This window comes from Scophthalmus maximus, chromosome 21 (assembly GCF_022379125.1).
Source record: "Scophthalmus maximus strain ysfricsl-2021 chromosome 21, ASM2237912v1, whole genome shotgun sequence".
Classification (NCBI taxonomy): domain Eukaryota; kingdom Metazoa; phylum Chordata; class Actinopteri; order Pleuronectiformes; family Scophthalmidae; genus Scophthalmus; species Scophthalmus maximus.
The window spans coordinates 1,202,501-1,215,753 of NC_061535.1; the positions used below are offsets into that span (position 1 = coordinate 1,202,501).

The 13,253-nt window shown below is 43.9% G+C and overlaps 1 protein-coding gene across 18 annotated transcripts in view; it reads left to right on the forward strand.

Moving 5' to 3' along the window:
- Window positions 1-13,253, forward strand: part of si:ch211-285f17.1 (sickle tail protein homolog) — a 102,859-nt gene that overhangs the window by 63,197 nt on the left and 26,409 nt on the right. For 14 of the 18 annotated variants that reach the window (XM_047329766.1, XM_047329768.1, XM_047329761.1 and 11 more), the window contains one exon: window positions 12,398-12,593. In XM_047329766.1, the coding sequence (XP_047185722.1) occupies window positions 12,398-12,593 (196 nt within the window). Of the gene's footprint in view, window positions 1-6,271; window positions 6,399-11,283; window positions 11,368-12,397; window positions 12,594-13,253 lie in introns of those variants that run through there. The other 4 variants (XM_047329771.1, XM_047329774.1, XM_047329772.1 and 1 more) reach the window with 3 other exon arrangements.

A 13,253-nucleotide genomic window follows, 5' to 3' on the forward strand; every position in this document is an offset into this window, starting at 1 on the left:
TCTGCAGCTGTGGGCACCAGACAGACACACGCCTGTCACCTCCGAGCTGCGGTAATTCATTGGCTAATGAGAGCACAGATTATGGTTACAGTGTGAGTGTCAAAATAGGTACAACTTGTTTTGTTTGGTGCTCATAGTGTACTTCCTGCACAGTGTGTGGTTTAGTGTGTGAGAGGGGGTTTGTTGGAAAAAGGTTATGTCAGGTATTTTCTCTACACCAATCCGAATTTAGTCTTGCACAGCCAGACTATTCTCCACAGCTCTGTGTCAGCACTGGATAATCCATTATCATTCAGCTATTGGGTAGGCCTGTTTGTATTGCGTTGGGCGACTGCGGCATTAAAATGGCAAATTCTTGCAAAAGAAAACCCATAGAAACACTGACAATGAAGAGAGACCGAATGTGTCGATCTGTGCCCTATAAGCCGGCCTCTACTTTAGATCTGGAGCTGAGCCTTACTGGAATCATTAAAAGCGTTGAAGATTTGCTCGCCTCATGTGGCTCTTGCAGAAATCCATCAAAGTGAAATCAAAGAAGCTCGTGTGAAGTGGCACCCCGTTGCCAGAGTATAAAAGATGTGCCAAATCAACTCCACTAACCATTTAGGTTGCTCACTTGGAGGTTGTTGTCGTCGTCGTGGAAACAGTATCACGCTGATGATAGAAGGGCAGAAGCAGGCCGTGTGACATGCGCTGCCAATGGCAGTGTAACCACAGTCTACATCTGGTGAGTCAGACTAATCAGAATTCATCAGAATGTGATGACAGTCTGTTGGCGTCTGCTGCCTGGAAAATGTCTGTATCAATCCAGCTGATCGAACCACGTGGTCCTGATGAAGAGGTTTAGATGAGTTTCTGAGCTGGGTTTTTTTTCGTAGCTTAAATTTAGAGAGAAAAACTCAAGATGTGTTCTGTTTTAGGTAGAGACAATGAAGATATCAATATTTGGGAGTAAAAGAATTCCGACACTGATATATCGACCGAATTGATAAAATAAATCATCATTTTTTTAATGTAAAATGTTTTCTGCTTTGTTTACTCTGTAAAATAAAAAAGCCTCACATTGGCTGATTGGTCAGGCTCTAGTTATAGGTATGTAATAGATCTACACCAACTTTTTCTTATTGCTGGCCATGTGTCATGATGTCATATTATGAGTTATTATGAATCTACCATCCGTCTATGTATCTCCAGTAATTATATTGCACACAGACAGATGCATGGTTTTAGTGTTTGTTGAACAGAAACAACGTTCCTAAAACAGAAAACTGTTTATCGCTGATGTCATCAAAAATATTAAAATGTTATTAGACGGTGTGATGACGACCTTAATTGCTTGATTCAACAAAGCCAAAGTTGCCAGACATGTTTTCGCTTGCCTAGTTGAGGCCTTATTACAAAGTTAAAAAGTTCTAGAGAAAATGCACATGTGATGGCAATAATTAACATTTTTATATTGCAATAAAATACGATAGTCTCAATATAGCTTCTCCCCTTGAGAGGAAGGCAAGAAAAATAACTTACATGGGAGCGCAGATAAAAAAAAGCAGAGAAGAGAAGAAATCCCGTTTGAGGACTAATACATTGCCAGCATGTTAAAAGCAGATCAGTGATATAAATAGAGCATGGAAAGATTCTGCATTTAATACCAACATCAACATCAATAAAAGGCTGCAGGATATCTGCACCCACCCACCAATTCATGCTGAACAAAGCCAAACAAATTAACAAATGTACTGTAAACTCTCCCTCTGAGGCGTTTTGAGGTAATGCAACAGTTGGCCTGTCCCCCCACACATATTTTCGCTCTGCGGGCTCCTGGCTCTGCTACACTTTTGCCCCTCAGGACCAAGGTCAGCTTGATAACTCTGTCTTCCAGCACGCATCAACTCCCTGCAAGAAATCTGACCATGATTAGAGAAAAAGATGAACAGGGAGGAGGGAGTTTTTGGGGTACTGTTCCTGTTAATACCTAAACTGCACAGATAAAAGGCAGATTTATTGTCCTCCGCTGCTGAGATAGTGGACCCTGAGATGATAAGGGTGTCACAAGCGCAGAGATGTAACTGCCAAACATGCTTGGGGGATCTTGCATATTAAAATATGTTTTAAAGAAAACTTCTCGACTGTATCTCATCTCACACAATCGGGTGCTGTGTGCAGCAGGTCTGCAGCAAAACATCTGCTTCTAATCCTCACACCCCCTCCGCTGACCATCATTTGCAGCCGTGCAGTTTTTAATAGCATCTTCCAACTCTGAGAGCTGCGTTCAGTAACACAAAGAACTACAGGTTTCACGAGAGACATGCGATGATCTGTTAGTGGACTGGGGTTATGTGGCGGGGGAGGGTTTGGGGTTCTAGGGGTGCAGCACCCCAACTGAGAGGACAAGTGGCCAGTGGAGTGTCGCCAAGGCTGTGTCTAATCCCAAGTGTCATTGGGGTGGGGGTGTAAGCTGCTCTGACAGAAGGCCCTGATGGAACCTGCCTCTGATCACTGCTGATAATGAGTTGAGCCAGACAGAATTTTACCCACTGTCTCAAACGCAGTGTCAGTGTGTTAATCAGACCAGCTAATCAGGTCTGAGCGCTTTTCAGGGCGCTATTCTGCAGCGACGCACAGCTGCCTCTCTGAGCTCAGGCTTAAGTTTACAACAGCAGTCCGAGTTATGTTGTTGTTCCTCATGGCTTAACAGGCAGGTAGTCGTTATGAGGATCCTGAAACGTTCAGATTCTCCGGACTGATACGCAGAGAATGGAGGTGAAATGTCTGGGACCTTTTTCACCTTGTGCCCTCACATTCCACTGGGTACAATTAAGACCATTCGTCAATACAGCAGTTGCACCCTGAGGCGCTACATCTGACTTCAGTTTGTCATCTCTCAAAGCTACTGATCAGCTACTAGACTTAACAAACACAAACAAGGCAAAGGAGCACAGATAATTACAGCTTTCAACGGTGGGGACAAATTAACCTGAAAATAATGTAATAATTAATTTGCCCTTTGCAAACCTTGACTTGTCATATCTTCCCAGCCATTCCCAGTAAGCCTGTATTGTACATATGAAATGTCAGATTTGTATATCCATGTGTTCTCGTATGAATTCATGACATGAATGAGAGGACCCTGTAACATCCTTTCTTTCTAGTGACTATTTTTTTTATTTTTATGTTTTGCTAATGCAGAGCTAAACCAGCCCAGTGTGCAGAGGGGCTAGAAAAAACACAGTTGATGTTTTAATTAATTCATAATTTGGCCAAAAAGAATGTGTAGCTGTGGATGACGAGTGTGAAAAAGTAGTGAGTATTTACATAAACTGCCAAATAATTACACAAGTCTCAATGTCAAGTATTGAATAGCCTGCCGGTACTCCACTCCCAATCTCTCCCAGTTGCACTTATCCCGTTTGGTTGGCCGTTGATATTTATGTTATTTATTGTATTATTATTATGGGGGTCATTTCCATGCTTTGCTGGCACTTGAGGTCTATTTTGTTGTCACCAAGATGTTTTGCCAGTTGTTACACTATTGAGGACAAACCGTGTAGTCATCTTTAACCAAGTTTTTGTGTTGCTGATGTTAAAAATGCACCGTCTTCAGCCTCGAGTCATGGCAGCCACATGCAAGTTTGAGAATCGTTTCCTTTTGATGGTCTATACCATTACTTGCACCGCTGTTGATATTTTGTTTGGTATATTGAAAAAGAGATTCCAAGTTTTATGACCTCCAGGACCAAACGGGGAGCATGCACGAGGGGTGTTTCCCCTTGTTTTGTCTCTCTGTACCTGTGCTCTGCAAATCTTCGAATGCATCCCCACATCTGGATTCAACTTGGGGCCAAAGGTATGAACCAAACTTCAAAGGGCAAATCACAGACAGAGGCGCGCTAGGATAATTTCAGCACTGACAGGACCAACTCCAAGAATCTGTCTCAAACCCTATTGTGATCTTCTGTGCTTTTATTTCCAGTTGGCCATTCGCAGCCGAGACGCTGGGGTTAGATAGAGAAAAAGCCTGGCAGCAACTTGCCATGAAGTCAAGCAGCCTGTTTTTTTTTCTAAATGTTTGAAATACATTTTTCAAAAGACAGAGTGCAGGTTTTTCCTTATGCTAAACAATACGACGTGGATGATAAGGAACACCTGGAGTATGAGCGTGTGTACAGTGGGAAAGTATATATTTCAGGCGTCAGCGGCTAATGGAGGGAGCAATAAATTAAACAATTTGACAGAAGTGGAGCATGTGCCGCAGTTTATCATAGCACCTCCCCCTCAGGTTGACACCATAAGATACCTCAAATACAACTCTTGTGTTACACATACAAGTCTCCACGTTGTTTGCCGTGCAACTCAGCTCCCGCTCTGTTGCGTTTAGCCCGCTGTTTAACACAATTTGCAGTTGGTGTTAACACGGTTTCTAACAGAACGAGTCAGTCATGAGCCGGATTCTAGGTGCGTAAAACGTGGTGATTTAGCACCTCCAGCATCAGTGGGTGCTGTTGTTCACTGACAGTGAGAGTTGGAATGTCACGACTTATCACATACGGTGGACTGATTCATCTGGAGCTGCGAGCTTAGGATTCGTGTGTGAGCAGCATGTGTTTTTCAGAGGTCAACAACAGGCCACCATTGTCAGAAGTGGGTAATAAGGAAACACATTGGACAGTGATAAAAAGAACAACAACGTGTAAGACAAGCACAAAAAATAGTGGTAAGTGAACTTTCAGGTTCAATGTTAACTGGATCCAACTGTGTTTACTGTACATGACAGTGGCGTGTACTGTAGTGGATCATTTTATCTTGCAGAAACATTGGATACAAAGCATAATGAAAACTCTTTTTCGTCACACACATAACTCCACAGGGAGAGTATGTGTCATAAATCCGAGTCTCAGCGAAAGAGCGTATGTGCTCCTCGGTGACTTGCAAAGCCATTAGCGGGGCTGGTTTCATGGGACGAGAAAGGACACCTGACACTTGACAAAATACTGTGATTAAAAACCAGCAAAGATTTCCTGCTCATTGTAGGTGAAAAGAACATGGCAAAAAATTTGCTCCAGCTTTGCTGCTACTAGAATGATAACCCCCTTTAATCGCATTTGATCATGTTTGAGTTTATATGTGTGTTGACATCCTGTAGACTAGAGGAGAGAAGACGGTGTGAGTGTTCAGAGCTTTAAAAAAAGAAAAAAGTGTCTTTGCTGTTGATGAAGTGATATGAAAGCGCAAGTCCAGACAGATCACGGCTCTGCAGCCTAGTTTGCCTGTATTTGTTTGGTAAGAGAGACAGTGAGAGAGTGAGTGTGTGGGTGTGTGCGTGCGTGCGAGCGTGCGTGCGTGCACTATAGGTGTGTGCAAATCATTGCAGTACACCTAGTAAATGATCTGCCGCTCTTGGTGTACGTCTGGGCCTGTGATCTTACGTAACACCTTCAGTTGACTGGATTGCCACAACCGCAACGCAGCGCCTTGTCAATAGAGGGGTACTTTACTTACTGTATCAACACAAACTGACCTGCCTGCAATTGTTCCAACACTCATCCTAGAAACACATCTAGAAATCTCTTGACTTGCTGTCCGTCTGTCCTTCGTTTTTTTCTCATTAAACCCTCAACCCGTCGACTTCAAGTTTGGTCAGTTTTGTAACAATGCCACAGGCAAAGAGATATGGACTTAGTTAATGCAAAATATGCTGGGCATATTGTGAGTTTGAATACGCATGAGTTGGTATTTGGATGTGTAACTGTCCGTCCACTGAGTGTGTTTTAAATGTGTGTGTTTTCAATAGGAAGAGAGCCTGAAGAGTATATCTTGTAAAGGTTCAGGATCCCTGAGGGTAGAGCAGGGTCTTATCTCCTTGGAACATCTCTGTCGTCAGCCACAGCCTCACAGGGTATAGTGTTGAAGGTGCTGTTGTAAGATAAAATGTATTTTTATTTAGGGTTGAATGTCAACATTATGGAGTTTTAAAGTTGCTACCTGTATCATATTTTCAAGCCAAAAAAAGCTACAAGAATAGCCCACAAGCAAGAAATGTTGTATTTGAACCTCACGAGCTGTGCAGACGTCCCTCTCTCTCGAACACAATCGCTGTCTCAACACAATGGTGCAAAACACAGACACCCAAACAATGACTTTCCCCCTACTATCCGCCGGGCTGTGGACCGTGTGCATTTGTATTGTGCTGTCGGATCGTTAGGGATGTGGGGCGGTGTGCGCGCTGCGTGGAGGGGCATCCGCTGTGAGGTCGAGCAAAAAGGGAAGGGAGCACGACAGGGCAGCTATACAGAGCAAGTGCTCTAACAGTGGGAGGAAGAGCGCGATTTGCCCTTAGACCAGGGAGTTGCAATCTCACATGGAAGTCACTGCTAGAAGAAGGTTTCCACGGTTGTAATATGGTAAATATGCTTCTCAAGATAAGACAATTGTGGCTAAAAATGTGTTTCATTTCGATTGTACATGACATACATTAAATGTTTGTCCATTGCAAACCTAAAATGATAACTGTGACGAACTTGTGTATGCGTGAGTGGATGAAATCAATTGGACGGCTTGGCGCAGTTGTTCAAAATGTCGGAAGAGATAGTGCTTCCACCTCCATTCGACGCCGGGTCAACAGGCACGATATTGTCTTTGTCTTCATTTGCACACTGCATAAGAGATCTGCTTGATTAAATTTTACTTGACAATGTCATATTATATCAAAGAGCTCGTAACCACTGTGGCTGTTGTTCTGCCTGTAAAACTCTGGCAAGAAATGCCTAAACTTGTAGATAGCAGGTCTCACCTGAAACATCAGCTATGATTGTGGATGCTACAGTAAAAAGTCACCTCCTTTCAGCTCACCAATTAACAAGCGAGGCCATCTCTGAAAGGTCATCTGGGGATTTGGAAGCTGGGATTAGAGGAGGAATGCATCAGAGGAGGGAGCGAGAGAGGGATGTGGTTGCAATGAATGGGAATGGATGACTAAGGGATTTCAGTATAATGTCATTAAGGCCAGGGGAGACAAAGGATGATGGTCTGCCCGCAGACAGCATACGGACAGAGCGCGGACTGGTTGATTGACAGGGGCTTTATGCTTCATGGATGTGCAGAACTGCAGTGGCACTGATTTTTTCATCCGCCAGGTGTTTTTTTTAATCAACTCTTGTAGTTTTGTACTTTGCTTTGTTGAACTTTCGTGACACATTTGAATCCGTCAGACACCTGTCATCTACGTTGATAATGTAGATAATGTAATGAGGGAGCAAGGAAACTACTCACCCACTATCTCACTCAACTCGGCCCGGCTCAATGCTCACGCATGAGTGGAATAATGTTAAGTAAGGGGTTAACAGTCTGCAGAGCCAAAATCTTCTGTATACGCGTTTGCCACACAGATCAAACCAGGTAATTACAGTTAGCTCTATTTCCGCATCCCCTCCCCCAGATCCTGGGCCAAATTAGCATCTTAAGTGGAAAGCTGTGCTCACATTGCTGAAGTATGCGTTGAAACCCATGCAAGCTTCCACCTCCACTCTCACGTATGCATTCTTTCATGTTTGGAAGGACAATATAGAAAATGCTGCAAGTCAGACTCTGGCCTTGCCTGTTGTTATTGATAAATGCATGAGCGTAACAGCTGTCTTCGGATCCAAGTCCTGACTTGCAGCGTATCCTTTGTCAATATCAACGTCGTGATTGCAGAGATATCAGAAGAATGCCCTCTTCTCTTTTAAAGGTAAGGGGGTGGTTAGGCTATAAGAAAGCTATTATAACCCCATGTTGATTATATTAGAAATTAGGCACCAATCAGTTGGCTTTGTGGTGGCTGGCAACAGGTGTGCTATAGCGTTCTGGTGGCTTTCAAAGCTCCGTCTATACTTATATCCCAAATGAGTCACACAGCAGGCTCCTGATGGGAGTTGCCATTTACTTTTACAGTAATCGCTCGGCTCCGCGTGTCAATCTGTCCGTCAGGGGGTGCAGGATATAATGTAATCTACTGTGCCTCGTGAAATCATGTCCTTTCAGCCTGAAAAAATGGCTCATATTCACAAAAGGTGACAGGTCGCAACGACAAGCACCCAAACTGCACATGCAGGCTCATAGGGCGCAGATATGGTAGGAAGTGAAATGTTGGGATTGTAAGAAAATGCCAGATAGTGATTATCACATGTACCAGCGCTGATCTATAAAAGTCCAATGTTACTCTGTGTGAATGAAGAGCCACCGTTGCATGAATGTTTTCAGGATGTCCTGGGTTCAGGTCAGATTTTCTGGAACAATGGCCAGACTCAGTCATGCACGCACTCTCTCGTGTCTCTTTGTATCTCTCTTTCTCTCTCTTTCATACCCACACACGGCAAACATTTGAGCTACTTTCATCTTATATCTACTTTCCGTGTAAGCATGGTCGTTTGCCTAATCATCGCACATCCACAATACAGTAGACTTGACGTCAATATCCTGTAAAGCTCCTGCAAGCTACGTTTAAGACAATTAGAAATCTTCAGATACACAGTGTACAGTAGTGCCTTTGCGAGTGAGCGGCCGATGGCCTGAGGAAAAGGTTTGCTGCAACTTGAGCATTTGGTTCAGGCAAATTCCCTTGACTTATTTCTAGATCTTCCCTAACATGGTGGAAGAAAGTGGCACATTGAACACAGGTCTTATGATAACAATGCACCATCACTGGCTGCAGCGCTTCAACACACTGTACACTCTTACAGAGCAGGGCCGGTGATGAGTCAAGGTCTGCCTGCTGAGAACATATTAACAGGACGCTGACACGGTTGGTGTCGGTTTCTCCTGGTGCTGCCGGTTGTCAGTCTGACTGTGACACGTGACAATATGTTAGTATGAAAGAGAGAGAGCAACAGTGAGGCAAAGAGCGCCACACACAGCTCTACTATGAAGCAACAGTATAAAACACAAAGTGAGAGATATTTTATGAAAAAAACTTGTCATTGTGGAACAAATAATATAAATTACTATATGTGTGTGTGTGTGTGTGTGTGTGTGTGTTTGTGTGTATAGTATATACAGTACAACATGCACGCAGGTTATGCATTGCCCCTCATTTTCCTTAAACTTGCCTAATAGTTTTTTGACACTTTCATCGAAATAATGTATAGATCTTGATATACAAAATCAGACATATTTATGGTGTTGAGATCTATGAGTTTGTTCAGTTTGGTACAACCCTTCTTCCTTATAAGGGCCCGGGGGCTGACCAGCTGGAGGCTGGCGAAGGCCCACTTGTTTCCTTTTATTTTTCTATAACAAGAACTTGACAGACGTATGGGACTGTTTGGCCTTGGCAGAGGTATGCAGCTCTACTGAGTGCCATTCTTGTCTAGACATGTTCCTTCCCATTGGGTTCTTTACATGACTTTATTACTTGTCATATTCCTGTGTATAAGCTTATGCCAGTGTCTCAGTTTCACATTCATCTTGACTGTCAGAGCGAATGTGGTGTACAGAGGGAGCCGCTGCTGAAAGAGCAGAATCACAGGCTGCACAGTTTTTGACCGGGGCAGGGAAAATCACTGGTGTGGAATGCATTGTAGTGGCGTTTTTCCATATACATGTGCTGGCTCGGCTCCGCAGTTTGGCTCGGCGAGTCTCGTCGTTGGTCCACGTAGTAGTAGCCATGTTTAGGTGAAAGTAAAAATATCTCAGTGCCGTTAATGTAAAATAGCTCAGCAGTGCAAAGTAAAAAGTGTTATGTATGGCAGAGCAGTGTAGGCTATTTACCCTTTTTACATCACTGAAGGGCGATGACGCTGATTCATCGCTGAATAATGACGACGCCCCCTGTCGTCAGTGCAGCCTGCTTGGAGGAGGAGCCGGCTCGCTTTGGCGCCACTCCAGAGAAGGTCCATCCCGGGCGCGGCGCAGTAAAGTGGTAATGGTAAAGCAAATCAGCGCGGCACGGTTTGGCTCGGCCCGGCCAAAGATGCCAGAAGAAACGGGCCAAAGCAGGTTTTATGGAGCTAATCAGCGGTGGCCCTGCGACATTGGAGCCCTAAAGCAGGAAGTGGTTAGCGGGGACAGGAAGTGGCTTGTGATGGAATACTCTTCGGCACGATCATAGGAAGGTGCTGTCAGAATGAAGATCGCTGCATGCATGCGTGACGACGAGGCAGGGGGAGTGACAGAGGAGTTCATCCGAACTAAACTGTTGACCTTATCTCATTTGTCAGATTTGGACTGGTGTGGTGTGGTTAAACTTAATTACCCCTTTCCACCGGGAGGCAATTTCCTCCTCTTTTTATATGTCACTGCGTCTGCTGTATTTATCATTGTCTCCTGTGCAGTTCTTCTCTAGCTGTCACATTGTATGGCTTTTGTTCTTCTTTATGTTATTATGATTGCAAGCATATCAACCAGGCATATTCTTTTCATGCAAAAATTACAATAAAGTCATATAATATAAAATGTAAAACTTTCATACAAAGCAGCTGCTTCTTGCTCACCTACCTTGGTATTCCAGAAAACACTGGATTATACTCACTGCCAGACCACTCTGACATAATTACAACCTACAGGTGATGGAGGAAGCCGATATGATTCAACATTCCCTAGGGTGACACGGTAGCATGTGAGAAGATAGAAGAGTAGTGTGGGAGAGGTGTTTGGACCCACCACCACTAAATATGCTCATAAATCATTCAGTGTTCAGATAAAATTTCCAAACACATGTCTGGTTTCAGGTGACACGTCAACTCCGCGTGACCTCTCCGTTTTAAAGGGTGACTACTATTATGTATTAACAGTAGAAGGAGACACTTTTAATTCCAGGGTGCCGCAGCCTGAGCATATTTTAATGGAATTACAGGAGTTGAGTGATGGCTCGGCAGTTTCTGCCTGCTGTGTCAGGTTGCTGTAAAGATGCATCACATAAACACTCGCACACGGTGACTCAGCAAAAATCACTGAGGGATGATGATTGGAAATGCTGTATTATTAAAAAAACAAAACCTTATTACGTTAATGATGGCACTTAATGTAAGTGTAGAGGTTATTAATTAGTGGGGTTTCAGTGATTCCCATGTCAGCACTCATTAAACTCAAAAAACGTACAAAAAGTGAATACTCTGCTAGATTGCGAGGAAGATACCTAGGCATCTGCATTCTTCTTTCAGCCTCTTCCCTGTCTTTGGTCTGCTGTTAAAATGGATTTGTTTCCATGGTTTCTCTGTTTTGATCAGCATTTCTTTTTCCAACTCGCCCTCCCACCGGCCATTTCTCAGCCATTTGCCTCCTGTTTTCTCCCTCTCCCCTCTTCTCTCCCATCAGTCTTTACAGGGCATGCTCTCCTCCCTTCACTCTGAGCTTGACATTCAGAGGTACTTGATGAGAATCCAATTGCCCCACAGAGTTAGTCGTCCTTATATCTTATCCGCATCATGCCGTTTTGTGTGTGGTTATGTTTGCATCCTCACTAACATTCGCTTTGTGACTATGTCACTATGTTTGTGCCTGCCAAAGCACACTTGGCTACCAGGCTAAACCAGTTCTTGGTGAAAGGGTGCTCACAAATATCAACCGCACTTAACGTAAAATGCTTCTGCTCTTTATCTGTTTGTATATGTGCGAGTATAAGAGTATGGCAGCGTGTGTTTATGCAGTTGTGTTGACGATCACCTGGCGGAGCTGGCCTTGTGCCCCACTTATGCCAGGGAAGAAGAGCATTGCATAAAGAGCCCTGTGTTGACTGACCCCTCAGCCTCAGCCCCACCTTGTCCCTGTGGTACAGATCGTCTTACAGCACCACATAATAGCTCATGGCCTCTGCAGTCATGTCACACATCGTCTTATTGTGGCTGTGGCCTGAGGATGCCACGTCAGGCAGATCAGATTACAGAGTAGCCAACTGATCTTCAAATCATGATGACACGATTCACGATCCTTAATCTCTTCTTCTTCTTCTAGGACTTGGTTTGATTTTTTTCAGGGTGTTATCATCATTTGAACTATTTTTCTCTCATACACCATTGGATACATTAGATTCCAACTCGTGGGTACATGCTTCCTCGTGCTTGATAACTTTTAAGTGCCGCGTTGTTCTTGTGGGACGGAGCATTGTGGGATGGGTGAGCATGTGTCAGTGAAATACAATACTAACACTTTGCAAAATTTGCATGACATGTACATTTGGTTGTTGTGCTGGAGACAAACTCAAAGTCGACATCAAAGGCACACAATTCTAACTTGACAAAGAATGTGTGAGACTCGTAAGACACGAGACATGTTTTTTTTTAACTCCACCAAAAGCGTCATATCTCAAAGAGTACATTTGACACTGTGGAAAATTAATAAACATAAGTTGTGTGTCATTTCCAGAAAATAAAACTGCACTGCATCCATGGGCTCACCCTTACGGTATTACGTTTCCTTCTCCCTCCAGAGCAGAAGCCCAAAGCACGGCGGCAGCCCCCAGCCCGGTGTCGGCGACCAGGTTGACCACCTCTCCTTGGCCTCCCTGGAGTCACTGGACGCCATGTCGGAGGCCGATGCACCCACGGCCTTCACCCGCGGCAGCAGAGTTCGCGCCAGCCTGCCCGTGGTGCGATCGACCAACCAGACAAAGGACCGCTCGCTAGGTATGCTGTGTGTTTCCTGTGGAAATGCATTCTAATCTGGATTATGTTTTTTCTTTTACTACAAAATGTTTCAGTCAGCTGTATTGAAATTCTTTTTCTCACATAAAACCCCATACTGGCAATATTTTGCCGTATACAAACAAGAACTTGTTGAAAATGAATGATCAATCTTAAATATTCAGTTGAATATGTATGTAGAGTGAGGTGAAAGAAATATGGCAATAATCCTGTTTGATAACCTACATTTTGCAGCTGTTTTAGCGTAATCTTGGCATAACTAAAAAATTCCCAGATATAACTTCCAGCCACACCACGTTCACATCCCGCTAGTCCGAGTCTTTTCCTCACACTCCGTCTATCTTCTCCGCTCCTCCGTCCCTCCTCTCTCCACCTCAGCTCACAGCTCTACTTTAATTTGAATTAATTTCCTCTCTTGTGAAAGATTAGGGAATCCGTCCACAATGTTGCCATCGTGTTATTGACAGGATTAGAAATGGGTCGTCTTGTCAACGCACATGGTGCTTCATTTGCATCCACATGCAGAAGCCTGCGCAGAATTAGGATGTTGCATTAGGGTGAGAGTTGTGGAGAGAGTTTGAGAACTCCCCAAACAGTGTGTGGAGTTTTTAGGATGATATTCTTCAAAGGTAGCTCGCAGTT